General features: G+C 40.0%; 1 protein-coding gene across 7 annotated transcripts in view; it reads right to left on the bottom strand.

The window, feature by feature from the left end:
* Positions 1 to 20,856, bottom strand: part of CRB1 (crumbs cell polarity complex component 1) — a 219,743-nt gene that overhangs the window by 66,851 nt on the left and 132,036 nt on the right. For 6 of the 7 annotated variants that reach the window (XR_007775369.1, XR_007775370.1, XM_050961360.1 and 3 more), the window contains 3 exons: positions 18,027 to 18,933; positions 16,108 to 16,236; positions 8,521 to 8,647 (listed from right to left, as the gene is read on the bottom strand). Coding sequence is in view for 5 of the 7 variants with exons in the window: in XM_050961360.1 (XP_050817317.1) it covers positions 8,521 to 8,647; positions 16,108 to 16,236; positions 18,027 to 18,933 (1,163 nt within the window). In the remaining 2 variants the exon portion in view is untranslated. The remainder of the gene's footprint in view (positions 1 to 8,520; positions 8,648 to 16,107; positions 16,237 to 18,026; positions 18,934 to 20,856) is intronic. The other variant, XM_050961359.1, reaches the window with a different exon arrangement.

Here is a 20,856-nt window from a genome sequence, read left to right as displayed (position 1 = left end):
GTCAATGATGCAACCCCATGTTCTGCATGTCCTTAAGACTTTGACTGCCAGAGGCTGGGACTGGATGACAGGGAATGGATCACTTGTTGATTGCCGTGTTCTGTTCATTTCCCCTTGAAGCATCTGGAATTGGCCACTGTTGGAAGACAGGATACTGGGCTGGATGGACCATTGGCCTGAACCAGTATGGCCATTTTTATTTTCAGTGTCCATTGATTCCCTACATGTCTTTGAGGAGCAGTGGGTGCTGCTGTGGGTTCTCTGCTTGGTTTCCCCCTCTGGATCCCTGATTTTTAACCTTTGATCTTACTCCTGCTCCTATTTTTTCATTTGTTGTCTCAAGTATTCAATTGTAGCTTGGGCTAAGTGGTTCCTCCCCATTAATTGAGGGACTGGGCCTTTAGTTGGGAATGGGCCCACATCTGCCTGTTTCCAATACTACAAATAGTACCAGTAGGCAGGCCCCAACTTGGCACTTTTAACTGCAGGTTCTTCAGCAACACCATTTCCTGTGTGAAATCCAGGGCTGGAGTCCACAAATGGAAGACTCATCAGCAACTTTCTGAAATAAAAAATACTTAGGACCAGCTTTTCCATGTTCCTGAGCTCCTGTAGCCTTCAAGTGAGATTGTGGTTACTTAACACATCTGAAAATTAAGCCCCTTGCGCTTTTAACTTTCAGTGCTCTGAAAAAGCATGAATTCATCTACAACGTCCTCTGAAGTAGGTAGGTGAATATTATTATCCCGGTATTGCCAGCCCCATGAATTCAAAAATCATGAGTGAGGCTACAAACCATCATGAGATTTATTTTAAAATCATGACATTTAAAAATATAATCTATTTGGAGCTCTTTTTATTTGCCTTCTGTTTTTTCAACCTTCAGGGGTCACATTTTTCAAGCTTTTCTTTGTACTCAGGAGGGCTAGAAATGTATCTTTTGTGAAAGTGGAGCTTCTTGTGTTGGAGTTGGGGCTTTAGAAACACTAAAGTTCTGAAGCTTAAATTGCAAGTGCTGGCATCGCTGATGTTTCCATTTTACAGATGAGGGAACAGATAGAGCAGTTATGCAACTTCTGCATGCACACAGCAGGAGTTGTGTAAGAGCCAGGAACAGAACTCACATAAGTTCTTGGCTCCTGTTTCCATTCTCATTCTATTCTATTTCTTTTGTTTGTTCAAATCACTGGGCCAAAGCAAACTCCCAGAGAACAAAATCCTTAGGACCAAATCCTTCTGAGAATTATCAGGCTATCTGGAGGTGCAAAAAGGCAACACTGCATCTTTTAAGGTTTGGGAGATTTTCTTTGGCACCCTAAGAGTTAGAAACTTTTCTTTTTCAATGAAAGCTGACAATCTGCCAGATCTCACTGGGGCCACCAGACAAGGTACTGGCTGGAGCTGGCTCAGTCTGAAATCATGTGTGACTTACCGAGCCCATATTTATCAAGGCATTGCATTAAAACTCTTAAAAAATAAAATACATTGTATCTCCTTCTGCATTAACAACATGCTCTACTGGAACCAGACAGAAAGGGTTGGGAGGGAGGCTTGACAGGACAGCGGAAGGAAAAGTGAACGTAGAGAAGATGATATAGTTGTTACTTTCCTGGTGTCCATGCTTTTTAGTCAATATGATAATTACTCATGAATAACTGCGTAAGTATGAAAATGCAAATAGCTGACAATTAAATTATTCATGAGACATCAGGCATTAATTATTGTAATTAAATATCATTAGATACATTCATTTTACTAACACTTGCAGTTAATGAATATGTTAACTAATCACTGAGGGGCAGATTCAATCACAGTTCCAAGCTTCCACCCTATGGAAGCCAGACTGAGTTTTTGTTGAATCTGGACTCAATATTGAACATATCGTACATGCTTATTAGTGTATTTTAATGACATTTAATGTGAAGTGTAACCGTGCAGCATGTGCCACTTGTCCATTTGCCCAGGAGGGTGAAGTGGTACCAGCTGGAAGAGGATATGAAAGTAGCAATGGTGTGTGTGTGGAGGGGAACTCTAGCCATCTTAATGCAGAACTTAAACTCTGTGTCATTTTTTCATCCACCACTTCTGCATTACTTGTACATATACAATCAGGGTGCCTGTTGTGAGTGAATACTGTGCCAAAGGTGCAATCCATGCTATTGTTCAGGAAAACTTTCCAAGTACAAACATAATTGCAAGCTAATTAGGGCAGGAACCATATTTTCCTTTGTGTGTTTGAATTTGGTAGAAGAAGTAGTAATGGCTTAATCTGCAACAAGGGAGATTTAAGTTAGATATTAGGAAAAATGTTCTATCCGGATAGTTAAGCTCTGGAATAGTCTTCTAAAGGAGGTTGTGGAATCCCTGTTTTTTGAGGTTTTTAAAATCAGGTTGAACAAACACCTGGCAGCAATGGTCTGGGTTTACTTGGTCCTTCCTCAGTGTCTGGGGCTCAAATAGATGAGCTCTCGAGGTCCCTTCTAGTCCTACATTTCTATAATTACATAGCACAGCGTGCTCTCAGTCTTAATGGGGCCTTTGGGCACTACTGCAATGTAAATTAAAATGACAAGCCAAATCCCAGCTTTTGCTAAGTTCCTGGAGATGTATTTCAGATAGTATTTTTTTGAATACCATGCTGCCAATGCAGCTAGCATTACTCTTGGGCTATAGTTATTTCATCATATTGATGGTTTTGTAACATGTTCTTGAAGTAGGAATCTTAAATAATTTTTCACTACAAATACGGAGGCCTCTGCCCATCCCCATTACCACCAGTAATGATTCCTTCTCCCTATTTGACAGAAATCTTACTTTCCCTTTGAATTTCTGGGGCCTATTTGCCTTCCATTACCCATTGTCTTCTGTTAGAGTTAGTTACTTGTATTGGGTGAGGGAAATCATACCTTAAGAGCAAAAAGTGGAGAAAAGAGATCAGATGTCGCCAACATTTAATGTTAAAAATCATGAGGGTTTTTTAAAAATTATCTTTTTAATTTAAATTATTTTTATTTCCCTTCTGCTTTCTGAGCCTTTAGAGGTACTCAGGTCACATCTTCACACCTTTTTCTGAACTTTCTCTTTTAAAAAAAAATGGAAGCTGAGATTGTCACATAGCCAATTGTCTCCAGGAGCTGGGCTTCAAACAAAATGTGAAATATCATGAGGCTTGTAATCAAATAGCAAGAGCTGGAGATCTGTGGAGGACTTAGATTCTGATCACCATGTAAGGAACCAGGAAGGAATTTTCCCCCACCTCACATTGGCAGAGACCCCGGGCAGTTTTCACCTTCCTCTGCAGTGTGAGGCACGGGTCACTTGCTGGTTTGAACTAGAGTAAATGGTGGGTTCTCTGTAACTTGAAGTTTCTAAATCAAGTTTTTGAGAACTTCAGTAACTCAGCTAGTTATGGGCCTATTGCAGAAGGCGGTGGGTGAGGTTCTGTGGCCTGTGATGTGCAGGAGGTCAGACTAGATGATCATGATGGTCCCTTCTGGCCTTAAAGTCTACATGTCTCTCAGTCTTTTTCTGTAAGGGGGAGAGAGCCTCTTAAATCCCCCAAAAGCCTCTGAAATCATGTGTAATTAAGTACATTGTGGTGCTTTTACTCCTGACATGTGCAGCCATCTTTTCTGTTTGCTTTCTTAGCTGTGCCCCTTTACAAGTGACCTAGAGTGGAGTTTCCTTTTTTTTTTAATTACTTTAACAAATATCATATAAAATAAGTTTAAGAATTTTTTTAAATCGCACTTTTTAAACCTTAAACTATGTAGTTAGCTCTCCCCTGGTTTCACTGGAAAACCTGTGTATGGGGTAGCCCCAGACATGTAGTTTATAGGCTATCATATCTTAATAGAAGGGGATGGTATGTTTACACTTTAAAAAAACATCCTAACCCCATCCTTATTAGGGATTGAAAGTAAATAAGGGTTAACAAAGTAATTAATTTTTTTTAATGGTTTGACTAAAAATCTCTGCCTTTCTGAATTACTCAGATTTTGGTCTCTTGGGACTTCATAATTTTAATAATTTTGCAGTCACCACACAGCGAGTAGATGATGCCTGAATTTCTAAAGAAAAAAGAAAAGAAGACCAAAAATAATCATCTTTTGTTTTGTTTTGCTTTCCTTTCTTCAAAAAGCTTTGAAGAAAGGAACATAAAAGAACAAAGCTCAGTTCTTTAAAAATCCTTTGTGGGTCACTTTAAGCTGTCTGTATCAAATGCACAGTATCCATGGACACTTTCTGCCATTCATCTTTTCTCTCTGTTACCTTAAAATGATTTTACTGGAATCGCATGTATTTTAATAGAACAATAATTCAAAAATAGAGAAAGCAGATAAGGAATTTGGACATATTCAATTATTTACACATCTTGATATTGCTGCAAAAACACTAGTAATTATTTGGACTAATTTGTGTTATCTGGCATACACTATGTCAACCACTGTTCCCTCAGTATGTGCTACTCCTTTAAAACCCATGGCATACTTTGTGTGTAGCTGTTACACTAAAACATAGCAAACTTCCAGCATCAGAAACTTGGGGAAGAGCAGGATTCAGGTTTAAATAGGGAAGTCCCAAGTGAATGATTTTTCTGATGACATTTGGTGAAATCAACATAGCAGGCACCCAATATATTCTGGAATAAGAAATAAAGGACACTTGTCCTGGGGTGCAGAATAGCGCTCCTCTGACTAAATGGCATCAGTCGGAAGAGATGCTTAAGTGGCCACGTATGTTAAAAGGGTATCATTACAGTGCAGCAGAGCTACCTTTTATATGCATGTGTAACACACGAGTGAAGTGTAAACATTCAGAAATCATGGTACACTTAAAGCAAATGAAAGCAGTTCTCAGCAGAAAAATGAAAAGGAGACGTACAGAGACAAAGGCAGAAGGTTTATTTTGTGAATAACGATGGGAAAGCTATGTACACACACAATGTAGTTGAGAATACAGAAGTACAAAGAGGAAAGAGCAGCAGCAGTTCTGAATCAGGAAATGTTTCATGATGACAAGGCATTAGAGGAAAGAAGTCATTTACAATCCCAGTGGATATAATGGCATTAGTGATATGTAAACAAAGGGGGAGAGCCAGAGACTGCTGCACTGCTATTTAATATATTTGAAATTTGTAACTTTTTATGTAACATGTAATACATATATAATATATATGGTACACTGTATGTATCTATGCATTTCCACATTTCTAGAATTGAGGAAATAGTGTGTTTGAAATCTCTATACATGTATATATTCTTTGGTTTTCATTTCTTGTTTGTCTGGTGCATTATAAACACAGTATGCTAGGAACACTGATATAAGATGTATCTCTTTCCCCAGATTTCCTTGTCACTAACAGCAAACTGAAATCAATGATCTGAGACAGCTTTGTGGCATGACGTTCAGCAGACTTTGCTATGCAACAAAGCACTTAACTAGGTTCTTAACTCCCATTAATTTCAATGGGATTTAAGTAAGAGCTGATTGGAACACCAACATTTTTCCTGTGCGAAAATTTGAACAAAAAATCTTGGTTTGAAAATTTTCAGATTCAAATTAAATGTTTTTGTTTCAGATTAACATCTTGAAACAGTATGATATTCATTTTGACTTGAAATGTCATTTTGTTTTCATATTTTGGTGTCAATAAAATTAAAACAACCATTTAAATCAAAGCAAAATGAAAATTGCCATTTTGAACTGACATTTCAATATATAATGTTTTGTTTTTCTTTTTCAGTTTCAAGATGCCAAAACAAAATTACCTTTTAAGTCAAAATGAATTGAACTATTTTTGTTTACTTTTGGCATTTTGAAACCAAAACATCATTTCATATTGAAGTGTTGATTCAAATGAAAATTTTTATTTTGACATTTTCTGCAGGCAAATCAAAATTGTGGTCATATTTGTCATTTTGTTGTGAAAAGTGTTAGTTTCAATTAAACCAGATTTTTCAGTGGGAAAACTTTTCATATAACTTTTAATCACCTCTAATTTAAGTATGTGCTTAAAGTTAAGTATGTGCCAAAGTATTTTGCCAAATTGAGACCTATGTTGTTTAAGTGTAATACCATTAATTGAATATTTGCTTGCCTCCATTGTCTAAACTGGCTAAAAGGTATATCATCCAAATAATTCTAGTCTGATCTAAAATAATCCAATAGTTTAGATAATAGAACACTTAGTGTTTATGTTTTTGATATTACTACAATAATTTTATCCCCAATATGGAACATATTTTGTTATATTCTGTTTACAGAAGTGTGGCTTATGTATAAAATAAAAGAGAGGAATAAAACATTTTTAAAGGAAATCAACAGCAAAATTACCTCAGGCATTTCTCTAGTAAAAGAAAGATGATAAAGAGATTATCATGGTGTAATACAGTTATTATACAGCAATGTATTACACTTAAGTTTTCAGACCAGGGCAGCTCCTTGAGTCATTAACATGCTACATGTAACAGAGACAAATAACAGCACTTTGCGCACACAGTCAGGTGTCAGGATTGGGATGTGATGCATGTGACACTTAGGCTATGTCTACACAGGGATAAAAAACCCACAGCTGGCCCAGATCAGCTGACTCGGGCTCTCAGGGCTCAGGCTCTGGGGCTGACAAATCGCTGTATGAACTCTTGGGCTCAGGCTAGAGCCTGAGCTCTGGGACTCTGTGAGGGTGAAGAATCCCATAGCAAAGGCATCAGCCCAAGCCCGAACGTCTACACAGCAATTTTTATCCCCTGAGCCCGAGCCTTCTGAGCCCAAGTGAGCTGACAAGGGCCAGCTGCGGAAGTGCCACGGGTCTTTTATCCCTATGTAGATATACCCCAAGGGCTCAGAGATTGAAGCAGAAGACAGGCTGCTGTCTCTTTCAAACTGTAAAGCCTCAGCATACTTAATAAAGGTCTCTTTCCCATAATGCTGCCTGCATACCACATCACTTAATAATAATGAAATACAGACCTGTAAACACTTACTCTTGTGAACAGTGAGCTCAAATGAGTGTTTGTAGGTCTGGACACTGTACTAATACAACATGAGTAGTAATACTCAAATAAACTATTGCACAATTCATTAGTGTACTTGTCCTGTAAAACTCTTTCCAGAAAGAACAAAGTATGACATGAACATATTTTCCCAGATTCACCCAGTTACTAAAGGAGGTGACTAAATTTAAGCAAGTGATTAAGTCCCATTGACTTCAACTTGCTTATGTGCTCAAAGCCAAGTACATGTCTAAGTACTTTGCTGAATAAGGCCTGATCTACAGTGGTGAGCAATATCATGCACTTAATCCTCATTCATTAAGGATAACAACCCATCAGTGAGCAAGGTAATTGATTCCTGAAGTGAAAAATAAGCATATTCCTCTGCCTGCAATTATGTATTACAGTACTGACATTCTCAGTTCACAGATAAAATAGATCTACTTCAAGAGGTAGCAATATTGCAACTAACAAATTCTGCCAGTGGATTTGAAATATGATATCCTCATTGGACCTTTGGTTAAAGTGAATAAATTCATATCATTGTGCATGTTTGAAAACCATTTCATGTGAATTCATAGAATAGCTGCATTTTGTTTTAATCAAGTGAACTTTATTCAAATGAAATGTAGAGATAGTAGTGCCAATCCTACTCCCAGTGAAATCAAAGACAATTCTGCCATTGATTCCAACAGGATGGGCTCGGTATATTGCCAGTGGCTTATCCAAAATAGTTTCACATTATTCACTGTTATGACATATCTGATTCCACAGACATTGAACCAAATTTCTAAATCAACAGCAGTGAATAATATGGGATGTGATGTATTTAAATTTTAAGAGTGAAATCCTGGTCTCATTGAAGTCGATGGGATCTTTGCTATTGACTTCAGTGGAGCCTGGATTTCACCCTGAGCTCTTAGCGTATCTTGTCATGGACTAGTCTTACGCATTACACTGTAAGAAATGAAGAGACCATGCACCGTGCAATATCCCAGTAGAAATGGGTTAAAGCAGTGTTTTCAGACTGATATTCACTATCTACTAACATCTGTTCCAAAATTAAGCAAATGAACCAAAGCAGAGTGAAAATGATTGATAAATAGGTGAGAACCAAGATCTGAATGTTTGCTTTGGAACGTTCCATACATCTGTCATTTATTACACAAATAATACAAAGAAATATGATGCTACTTAGAAACTTAGCTTCTGCATTTAAAGCCATAGTTGGAGAATTAATTATTTTCAATAAAATATTTTAATATGTTCAAAACATTGATAAATGATTTTAAAAATGTGGTTCTTATTGCTTTTCTGAATGCTAAACTAATCTCCTGTTCAGTCAAGGCATCTTCCATTGTGTGTCAATAGCTTTAAAATACTAACAGTGTACAGATGGCTACTAATCTTCCTGTTCACCCCACTCAACTACTGGATCATCATCCATTCGCAAAATAAGGTAGGAGAGAAGCTGGAAGAGATTCTGCCACAATAATAAAGAGACAAAAAAGGAGAGGTCGCTTACATCTACCTCACAGCGGTCACCAGCATAGTTTACATCACAGATGCACTGGTATTTGTTAAGTAGGTTCTGGCAGAGGCCTCCATTCATGCATGGATCAGAGTTGCACTCATCAATGTCTGTTTCACACCTACAGTAAAAGACCAAAAGCACTAAGCAACTGTAATAGCAACTAGATAACATTAATCGGACAAGGGTTTCTCACTGTCCTGAAAATAACAGATATTACCAGCTACACTTACATCTTTGATGCCTTGTGTTGTTTTCACATATAGGTACAAAAATGGGAAATCCCATATCTGTGGCATTTTGATGCTCACATTGGTACTTAGATATGTAAAATGGACATTTGTGACTTAGGCTATGTTTACATAGGGATGAAAAACCCTGTGAGGGTGGAGGGTCCCAGAGATTGGTTTCTAGTCAAGCCTGAGTGTCTACACAGCAATTTTTAACTCTGCAGCCCAATCCCTATGTGTCCAAGTCAGCTGACCCAGGCCAGCCGCAGATGTGCCATGGGTCTTTTATCCCTGAGTAAAATATGCTTAGAGGCTGATCTTGGCTACCTTCTGTAGAGAACTGTGCTCCCTCCACTCTTATTGATGTCCATGAGAGTTGAAGGCACTTAGCATCTTGAAGAATTGGGCCCCAAGTCACAAAAATGCCCATTTTCATCAATTCATAGATCCCCCAGTTAGCAGGGACCATTGTGATCATCTATGCACATGCCTGTGTGAGCATCCAAATACCTGTTGCCTACCTGAAATAGTAGCATTCTTCTGCTGGTCTAGCTGAGGACCATAATGCCAGGAAATATAATAGGTCAAGTGCAGCATTGTATCAGATGTTAAGGCTTAGTTAAATATTATTTAATGGTTTCAAACAATATTTATTTATAAAATAGGGGATATCCCACTTCTCATGACAAATAATTTATTAGCGAGATGAGTTGGATGAGGTAATATCTTTTATTGGACCAATTTTGGTTGGTGAGAGAGACAAGCTTTCAAGCTACATGGAGCTCTTCTACAGGTCTGGGAAAGGTACTAGAGGGAATGTCTACACTGCAATTAAAAACCTGAGCTTGGCCCAGGCCAGCAGAGTTGGAGTTGCGGGGCTCGGACCGTAGTGTAGTAGATGTTGGGAGTTAGACTGGAGCCCGGGCTCTAGGATCCTGTGAGGTAAGAGGGTCCCAGAACTCAGGGTCCAGCACAAGCCCAAATGTTTATACAGCAATTAAGCAACCCATTAGCCCAAGCCCAGTGAGAGCAAGTCAGCTGGCATGGGCCAGCTGCAGGTGTCTAATTGCAGTGTAGACATATCCAGAGTGTCACAGCTAAATACAAGCTGGAACAGATTGTTTAGCATCAGTAGTTAACACATATTTCAAGGAACCCTTCAAGGTGAAGTGGCCCATTAATACTTCTCCAGTCATGTGAGGAAAAGGCTGAGTGGGATGTTTAAGAGGGTTACAGATTGTTGTAATAAGCCATAAATCTAGTGTTTCCACAAGCACCGTCTTTCAAATTTCTCCAGGGGTGCTCAACCCCTGCTCAGCCCCAGGCCCTGCCCCCATTCCATGCCTTCCCCCAAGCGACCACCATCACTCCACCCCCGCCCTCACTCCCACTCAAACCCTGCCTCCAACGCCCCACCCCCACCTCTTCCCCACCTCTTTCTGCCACTCCCCTGAGTGCACCCTGTCCCCGCTCCTCCAGCTCCCTTAAGGTGACCAGATGTACCAATTTTATAGGGACAGTCCTGATATTTGGGGCTTTTTCTTATATTGGCATCTATTACCCCTCCACCACTGTCCCGATTTTTCACATTTTCTATCCGGTCACCCTAATCTCCCTTCCAGCGCCTACTGCACACTGTGGAACAGCTTATCCGTGGTGAGTGGGAGGTGCTGGGAGGGTGGGGAAGGAGTTGATCGGAAGGGCTGCTAGTGGATGAGAGGCACTGAGGTGGGGAGCAGGGGGTGCTTGGCTGCCGGTGGGTGCTGAGCACCCGCTAATTTTTTCCTGTGGGCGCGCCAGGGCTGGAGCACCCACAGAGTCGGCACCTATGAGTGTCTCTGTTCAGACCATGATTTTTAGTATCTAGCAAAGTTATGAATATGAGCTCCCAGACTCATCTTTTGAAGGTGTTGTTCAGGGTTCCATTGAGGGTGTGGACTGTGAGGTCAGATATAACGCGATCACTCTGTGAAAAGTGTTCTCCTAAAGTGACAGAGAGTTTTTGTCTTTCATCATTTTTCTGTGTAAGTGCATTCAGTAGTGTAGTGATTGTCTTGTTTCACCCACATACTTGCTATGGGGACATTTAGTACATTGTATGGGGTACCCCACATTCTGTGATAGGGATATGTAAGACACATGAATCTTGAAAGCTGTGTTGTGGAGGGAGTTGATCGTCATAACAGTGGAGATATGTCTGCAGCTTTTACATCTGTTGTTCTGGCAGAGTCTGGTGCCCCTTTGATTTGGGGTGTCCTGGTCTGTGGGGAGCTTACTTCTGATGATGAGCTTGGCAGGTTGTTTGTAGGCCAGAAGTGGGGGTTCAGGAAAATTTTCTTTCAGGAGGAGGTCCCCATGGAGTAACAGTTCTAACTGTTTGATGATTCCCCATATGGGTTCCAGTGGGGGGCGGTAGGTGACAACGAGAGGTGTGCGGTATTTTATTTGTGTATAGAAGCAGGTTCTCTTGGTATGTTTGGGGAGGCCAGTCCATGATGTGATCTACTTCTCTGGTGGAGTGTCTTTGTTTGGTGAAGGCAATTTTAAGTGTGGTAAGGTTTATATTCCTGTCTTTCTCCTTGGAGTATATTCTGTGGTATCTGAAAGCCTGGCTGTAGTCGGGGGGAGCTGGCAGGGTCAAGTGCCCCCTCAGCAGCCTGCCCAGGTGGAGAGCAGAAGGGGCAGGGCCAGAGCCTCTTCTGGCTCCTTGGACGTTATCTGGTGCGGAGCAGCAGCTGCCTGGAAGAGCACCTGGCTGCAGCAGTGGCAGGCTGCCTCCCACCCAGGCTTGGCTTCTGGGGACAGGGGCTGAGCGAGCCAGAGCCCCATCTCCTGCCCGCCCCCCACCCCCCAGCATGCTTGGCACCTGTCCCTGGAAGCCGAGTCCAGGCAGGGAGCGGGCTGCCGCTGCTGCCTTTCCCCAACCAGCATCTGTCTCAGTCAGCTGCTTCACAGAATAAAGCAGCAACCAAGAGCAGCTCTGTCCCACTCCCCACCCAGGCCTGGCTGCCAAGGCGAGCAGTTGAATGTGCCGGGGGAGGAGCTGGCATAGTGGAAGGACAGATTCCCTTCCCCCTGCAGATAACTTGGGGTGGGAAGGTGGCAGGAAGAGCATGCAGACCCCTGGCAGGTGTGTAGTGTGGAGGAGACTCATGGGGAGGTCACGTGTCCTCCCATTTAGCCTGTGCCCCCTCCCCAGTATGGGGAGGCACCAGTCTATGACTTAGATAACAAATTTCTTGGTATGTTTCACATGGTTACTGGACCTGTGAAGATGGGTGTGGCGGTCTGTGGGTTTCTTGTATATAATTGTCTATAAGGTTCCATTGCTGAAACTGATCATGGCATCCAGGAAGTTGATGCTACTGTTGGAGTGTTCTAGAGAGAATTTAATGGATGGTTGGTGGTTGAAGCTGTGGTGGAAGTCTATGTGGGAGTTTAGGTCCTCTGTCCAAAACATAAAAAGGTCATCAAGGTATATCATAGATTTCATGGTGCATTTGTCCAGAAATTCTTCTTCAAAGTGGCCCACAAAGATTTTGACATATTGGGGAGCCATCCAATACCCATGGCTATTCCCAGGATTCTGACAAAGTGTTTGTTGTTAAATGTAAAATTGTTATGAGTGAGGATGAAATGGATGAGTTTGATGATGTGTTTGAGGTGGATATCTGAGGGTTGTCCATTATCTTGTAAATATTTGAGGTAGGCAGTGATGCCATCATTGTGAGGAATGTTGACGTACAGAGAAGTGACATCCATGGTGGCAAGAATGGTGTTCTGCAGGAGGTTGTTAATGTTGCAGAGTTTTTGGAGGAAGTTGGCTGTATCCTAGAGGAAGTTGGCCTTTTGTCTGGTGACTGGTTTGAGGATGGCTTCCATGAGTCGAGATATTCTTTCAGTAAGAGTGTTGTGGCCAGATATGATGAGTGCTGTGAGTTCCTTTGTTTGTATATCTCAGGAAGGATGTAGACAGTCCCTGGAGTGGGTTCATGGGGATGAGGTTGTAGAGTTTCTCTTGGAGTTGTTTGGGGAAGGATTTGATGATATCCTTAAATTTCTGGGTAAACTGTGGTGTGGGGTTGTCTTTGAGTTCTTTATAATAGGTGGTGTTGGACAGTTGTCAGTTGGTCTTGTCAATGTAGTCATCATAGTTGAGGACTATGACAGTGCCCCCTTTGTCTGTGGATTTGATCACTATTGGGTGGTTGGATTTCAGGGACTGTCCTCTTGGTGGGGAAGAGATTATGGCGGATGTGATGTTTCCCAGACCTGGAGAAGAACTCTGTGTAGCTCAAAAGCTTGTCTCCATCACCAACAGAAGTTGGTCCAATAAACGATATTACCTCACCCGTCTTGTCTCTCTTATAGCCTGGGACCAACATGGTTACAATACCACCACAAAAAACAATTTATTGTTAATTAGAAGTGTGCCAGGACTAACTTTTAAAACTAAAATTATGACTTCAGTATTTTTTGGTGTGACTATGTTTTCCCCATTTTTAATGAGGACTATCAATCATCCTTAATAACATCTGATTAGAAGACCTGGTCTGTTCCTGAAAATGTAAGTGTGTGGATCTTTGTCTGAATTACTAAAAGCTGTTCAGTTTAACCAAAGTCATATCCAATTGCAAACATTCATGCCAACAAGTTTGTTTGCATAAGCATTTGGGTAAGGGCAGGTTTTCATATCAAACACTCATATTTGAATTTTGTTCATCTATTTAAAAGCCACATTCATCCAATCAGGAACAGAAAGAACACTGTCTGATTTAGTGCATCAGTTACAGTCCTCAAAAATCTGAAACAAAAATTGTTCATCAAACTAGTTGGCAAATACTTACAAATACAAATGAATTCATACATACAAAAAGAAATCAAGATTGGTTCACATACAGGGAAAAGGGCCTCAGCAGTGGAAGCTGGAAACATAAGTCCCTTAGTCAAGTTGAAAATCCCAGCCTAAATTCAGTGAATAATGTCTTTGCAATAAAAAGTTTGACCAGCTCTACTGAGGAATAAGTTATCCATCTCTAAGTACTATCAAATTCTTTCTTCTGGTCCTCACCCAAAGTCCATTGCATTCTGTGGAAAGACACCCACTGATTTCCACAGATTGTGGATCAAACCCTTTATTAGGGATTGGTTATACTTTTAAAGGAAAATCTCTGTAATATCAGTCCAATCAATCATGGAGATGGTGTGGTTTTTAATATCCCATTATGTGAAATATTTTGAATTTGTTCTGGTAAAGTAAACCTTGTGTGTGTTCTGTCTGATTTAGTTTACTGAAGGTCTTCAAAGAGAAAGACACTGCTAGTTTACCTTACAACATTTTGGCAACCCAGAAAAAAGAGAATAAATATAGTGGCAATTTAGGATTTAAAAAAGAGAATGAAGTGTAGAATGTCTCATTGCAGCGGTATATTCCTGTGCAGTATGCTCAGTATTGGCTCCCTACTCAGTAGTAGGGCCTGGGGAACCATAAAATAGAGGTTATTGCCAGCCAGTGGCTGTGAGTGTAAGGGAGGGCTCTCATTTCCAAAGCTTTAGTTAGCAAAATGCCTGAGGGTGGAAGGAAGAAGGAGAAAGCACTTTCCTCCTACCCTGAAGCCCCAAGATAAATACACACCAAAAAAAGTGCTTGAGACGTTTTTTCTTCTCCAAATCTTCTGGGGTTGGCAGGGGGCCTTTCTGGATGCCTGACTTAAATATTACAGCACAGCAGCAATTGCCAAGTGCACTCTGTACTGGGCGGGTCGGAATTTTTCATTTCATTCATCATTTATGACTCACTGCAGTGATTCCACAAAGTCAGTGGGCGTTAAAGAGAGAGAGGGAGAAACCTTTTCTTGAAAGTTTTCCTGAATGTGCTAAGGCTACATGTTGCAGGCCCATTGGACCTTTGGACACTCTATACCACTGATTTAATTTTCATTGCACTGAGAGAGAGAGCAAAACCATTTGTCTTATGTTTTCTACCTTCTTTGTACCGTATTTCCTGTCTTGCAATCAGCTGAATGCTTCTGAACAAAACTTTGGATAACCTATAGGTGTCGGGACCGTGTCTTCCTCTGTTTGTACAGCACCTGGAACAGTGGGCCCTAGTCTTGACTGAGGATACAGGACAATATAGAGAATTGGTAATATACTATACAACAAATATGGGTTGCAGAGGTGTACACCACCCAATACAAATTTAGTTATGAGTGAAGTTGGTGGGTCCTCGTGCTGAGACCTGCCCTATAGTATTATATATATATATATATAATATATATAATATATATATATATATATATAATCAAAGAAGTTAACCAATTTTGATTGTATAATTGTTTTAGAATTTGATTCTAAACTGACAAGATACAATATGAGTGGGTCTTCTGTGCATAACACTTCCCCTGTGAAAGTACACTTCATGTATCTCCATTGGATGTCAGCTAAAATCAAACTGTTAGTTTTATGTATGTCTATTTGTATATTATATGGGGGTGGTGTTTACGTGTCTATACACAGAGAGATAAAATCACTATACTGTTCTATTTTGTCATGTTTGAAACAGATGTGGAACCAGGAATATTTGTATGCAGAGGGAGATGTAATCTGTATAACGTTATTTAAGAAAAAAAGCATCTTGGGTCAAATTTATCCCTAATTGAAGTAACTGGAGTTACACTAGGGATGAATTTGACCCATTGACTATTGACTTTTGTAGAAATCAAATCGTCATGCTGTTAAACCCTAGAAGTCATATTTAGCAAAGAGAGGATTAAGCTGGGCAAATAATTGATTTTTGGTTATCTGGCTGAATCAAAATATTGAAAAAAAATTGTTTTGGTTCAACCACACTCTTTTGTTCAACACAAAACTGTTTCTTTTTTGAGTTTTTTAACACTTCATAAAAAATTAGATTTAGGCAAATTTCAAAATGAAACATTGTTCATTGTTTCAAAATGAAAAATTGGAATGTTTCATTTAAACAATAACAAAACAAAATGTTTAGATTGTTCCAAACTTTTTATTTTAAATTTCCAGCTGAACTATTTTGCAAATTTGACCTGAATTCAAAAATAATTTCAGTTGAACTGAAACTGTTTTGTCTCCCTCCCCCCCCCCCAATAACATGAATCAGAAACATTTTGCTCAGTTCTACCTCTAGCTCATTTTAAATAGGTAGAGCTGTGTCTCATTGCTGCAGAAAGTCTGCAGCAGGTGAGGTACCATTTCAATCACTAATTCTGGATATCCAAAAAGGGCCCATTCTGGACTCATGTTCTAAGAAGACAATGCAATACTCCCACAATAACCTGCTGAGGGAAAGTGCACATAAAGTTCTGAAGTGTCTCACCGTTCTCCACTAAAGCCTGGCAGGCACATACATCTCAACTCGCCTTTGAGCTCAGTACAGTTGCCATAGTTGTAACAAGTGAGATTTCTCTTCTCATTCCCACAGACGGAAAAAGGTAGCCTGGTGCGCCTAGATGAATAAGAGGCAACAGCAGCAATTAATATCTGTTTGTTTCAGGTAAAATCTAATTTTCCCTCATTCATTTATTTAACACCATATTAAAATGCTAGTCTGTTTCAATTGTACGTGTTTAGGTTTTCTGTTTTACAGATGAATTGCTTTAATAAGGGTCAGATTCTAATAGCATTGGGCTCACAGTAAGCTATACTTTACGTCACAAATGTGCCTCTCAGCTTCAGTGGCTCCTGGGGTAAGGTACTATTCAGTGTGAGTAAGGGTGGCACAATCTGGCTGTAAAGCAGCACATGGCTGTGAATCTGCAGAAGGATGCAACGTATGTAGACAGACATCTTCTAACATCTGCCCAGTTTTCTTGCAGGGAGCAACGCTCCAGACCTGAATGCATCTATACAAGTGCTATCTAGCATATTTACTATCTTTTCTGCTGAGTGAAATTCAGTTAGTAAAGGGGATGTTTACAAAGGAAAGAAAGCAATAACTGAAATGTGATACCAAGCAACAGTGAACCTCAAAAACTTAATTTCACATACATTCAACTGGCTTTCCCAAGCTCCAGTAATACCGATTTAATAATTCACTCTGAGGCAAACAATGGACCAAATCCTTCCTTTAGGTAAGTGTCTTGGAGTTATTTGGTAGCAATACAGTTTAGCAGTTTATCTGAAAGAATCTGTGTATAGGACATAGAACGTTAAATGCAAAAACAAAATTTGGTAAGGGCTCAAAATATATTGTTTTCAAGTTTGTCTTAGTTTTAAATGGAATTAGCGGGCCAGATCCTCAGCTGGTGTAAATCAGTGTAACTCCATTGAAGACAATGCACTATAATTCCTTATGGTCCAGTGTCTGTACCAATTAAGAACAAAAGGGCCCCTGTATTTTATTTGTCTTCAAATTTATTGGACTAATCCTGCAAGTCCTTACTCAGGCAAAACTTCCATTGCAGTCAGTTTCTGTCATCTCAAGAAGCCATGTATGGGGCTGAAATAAAGCCATTGCTGGTCTCCTCATTAGATTTCAATTCTGCGTGGTGGAAGTTCTGTGAGGAAAGCAATTTCCAATTATTTTGGCCCCATAAATTATTTCCAGAGACACTAAAAGATGCTTTTCAGCAAACAGACAAACAAAATGAAATTTTGCAAAGTGTCTATGTGAATTAGGAGCCAAAGTTCCTTTGACTTTGGGACTTAAGTTCCTAAGTCACTTGGAAGCTTTTGAAAATTTTACCCAAAGACAAATGCAAAGTGTGTGTTATTTGGATTTACCCGAATAAAACACTATGTACTCCTTATATTGGGGATCCAACAGAATACAAAAGCTGCACAATTTCCCTACATTCCTTTGAAATATGAATGTCTGTAGGGTAATAATTCTGCAGGGAAAATCTAAGTGTTGGCCTACACTTAAATTTAGGTTTACATACCTATGGTGCTCAGAGGTATGAACGATTCCCACTCCTGAGTGTTGTAGCTATGCCTACGTAACTGCTGGTGTAGATTTGGCTTAGTTACCACCACTCAGGGAGGTGGAGTACCTACAGTGACAGAAAAAACCTTTCTTCACTGTAGGAAGCGTCTACACTCTGGCACGACAATGTAACAGCTACTGTGCCATGGCTATGCTGCTGTAGGACCCACTGTGTAAGTGTGACCTACGTATTAATGTAGGATTGATGTAGGGGTTTCTCAATTTAATTTAAACAACTTGAAAAACATCTGAGAGGTGAGCTCTGATGGCAGGAGTTTCTTTAGCTTCTGAAGCTTGCTTGTTTATAATACCTGCAAAATTTTCCAGTGAAGTTACCAGCACATAGGCAGGAATAAGTGTTAACTCCATCTATGCAAGTTGCCCCATTTGCACACAGGTGACCATGGCAGTTGTCTAGGTCCTCTTCACAGTTTACTCCAGTATAACCAGGGTCACAACTGCACTTGTAGGATGCGATTCTATCCAAGCAGTTTCCATGAACGCAGGGGTTTGAAAAGCATTCGTCAATGTTGGTTTCACACTGCCTGCCAGTCCATCCCTTGGGACATGTACAACGATAGTAACTATATAAATCTTCACATATCCCATCATGCATACAGGGATCAGAGCTGCAGGCATCCAATTGCAAACAGCCAGTAACAACAGAATTTGCAGATATTTTGAGGAATTGTTCTTCTTGAGGTTTTTTAGTGTGACCATCATAATTTTCAATGTATGAGAGATAAATGCCGCTGATTTCTATAGTGCTCATGCATCCCCTTAGGCCATCCAGATTGTCAAAAGCCTTGTCGGCAACATAAATATCTATTTCTTCTCTTAGGAAGTTGAGGCTTCCTGTGGCAACTGTACTAGTTGCAGTGTCTTTTTTATCATCTATATCAATGTGCCATCTAGACGACTGGGATAAGGGTTCTGTCATAGAGAGAATCACTTGGTGCCATTTCCCATCATTCACGGGCTGTGAACTAGCTAGAGTCAGCACATAAAAGCTGTTGCCACTTTGCAGCTGAAACACTAGCTTGGTATTCTGAATGCTAATGGTAATGAACTCTGGCTCCTTCTCAGCATACAGCAGTATCACATCAGCATCCCTAGTCCGAAAGCCAAATACGATGTTGGTGAGGTCTCTCCTTATCTTCCCATTGGTTCTGTAAAATATTGCACTGCTTCTGCCGCTAAACACTGCATTGGCAACACCTGTGCAAAGATAATAATATCCATTGAGAAAGCAGGCCAATTTTAGATTGATATCTGTGCAACATTTTCCCTACTCCACTGTGCCAGGCTGCCTGCCTCTTGTAATTTAAATCTTTCTAGTTCTTTCCATGAAGCATGCAAATTCTAACCAGTGTCAATATTACACCTCTTGGCCTCTCATTTTAAAAAATAAGAGTCAGATGCCAATCCCAGTCTCCACTGAAGTCAATGAGCTATGCTGATTTTCATCAGCTGAGGATCTAGCCCTAAATGTTGTAAACCTCTGGGGCATCCTAAGTGTTTTTGTCTAAACTCTCACTGTCTCTTAGGCTGCACGTTCTTTGGGAACTGTGACCCTGATTCTGATCTCATGTATGGCTGTGCAAATCAGGAGTAACTCCATGGAAGACAGTAGAGATACACTAGTGTAAAACAAACATATGCAAGATCAGAATCAAACCCTCTTTCTTTGTCTTGTGCCACACTTAACAAATGAACAATAACAAAGGTCCAATGCTCATCTGGTGAAAATCAGCATAATTCTACCGAAATCAATGGAGCTAAGATGATTTACACCAGCTGTTGAGCTAGGGAAATAACTTTGTAAAGGTTTGTCAAATTCAGGCTGAATAGAACTATAGTGTCTGGTGTTAATTTACGTATTGTTTTTTCCAAGATGGTAAATAGGTGTATTAGTCAATGGTAGGAATTACAAACAATATCTAATAATTAGTTCATGTGTTGATGATACGGTACTTGCCTCAATTTACAATCTTTGTAAACACCCATTAGCTCCAGAACTGCAGAAAAAATACCCTTCCACTTCCATTTCACTCCCTTGTGAAATAGTATCTTTAGGGGAATTTACCAATTTAGTATGATTATGATTATATAAAACAATAACTTTTGATCCTGATTCACTGTCATGAATCAGGAATAATTCCCCTAAAGTCAGTGGAGTTACAACCAGTGTAAAACTAATGTAAGAAGACTCAGGCCCATGGTGTTGACGTTCCCTCAGTTACACACTGGCATATTTTCACTGACTTCAGTGATGCTGCACTGATGGAACTTGGAGGGGAATATAGCCCTAACTGCGTAGGGCTGTGAGTCAAGTTTAGTGAACAGAATTATGTCCATTTTTAGGGCCTGATAATCTTATCTCTTTACATATATATTTGACATTTTTCATTGGCATTTTGTCCATTTCAATAGGCAAAACTAGTCAGATTTTAAATGTACATTCCAGGCTTTTTCAGGATATGTCCTATTATATAGGGGGAGGGGAGAGAGAAAGAAATGTCTCCTATTCATGCTTCAGTTCAAATCTGTATTGGTGTTAGGGTTTGGTGATCAGATAAAGCAGATTACTAGGATATCTGTGGGCATTCTTTCCCAATCTCGGCAAATTTTGTCCGCAATAATCCTTGGGATTACCAATGAGGGATTATTAATGGGAAACCTCACAAGAACAGAATCTGCCCTTCACTTTACAGTAAATACTAGAAAATCAGTTTATTTGAAATAGTTTCAGAATGGAGATATGGACACTAAATGCTGTGAATGATCACGTTGCCTTATGACTGCATACTCTAAATGCTAAGGCAATGAATGTTCCACTGTGTCTCTTGGCATACAAACTCTTGTGCCTCAAAAAATGGGAAAGTGAATAGAAACAGTTTCCCCAGCATAATTTATGACATCTAGGAAATATCAGTGTTTGTAGTGTATGTATTTTCAAAATTTACTTCAGTTCTCAGAGAACCAACTAAGGTTTTTTAAATCAAAATCTTAAAACACTCTTGTGTGGACATTATTAAGCACTTGGCAATGACTAGGTGGCTGGTGTGCTGTTACTCGTGTTTGTGACACTGATCATATTTGTCTGCCTCTTACCTTGTGCCCCCCACATCTGCTTATTGT

This window comes from Gopherus flavomarginatus, chromosome 7, assembly GCF_025201925.1.
Source record: "Gopherus flavomarginatus isolate rGopFla2 chromosome 7, rGopFla2.mat.asm, whole genome shotgun sequence".
NCBI lineage: Eukaryota > Metazoa > Chordata > Testudines > Testudinidae > Gopherus > Gopherus flavomarginatus.
Note: the sequence above shows the minus strand (reverse complement) of the source record. Positions and strands in the feature narration are given on the sequence as shown.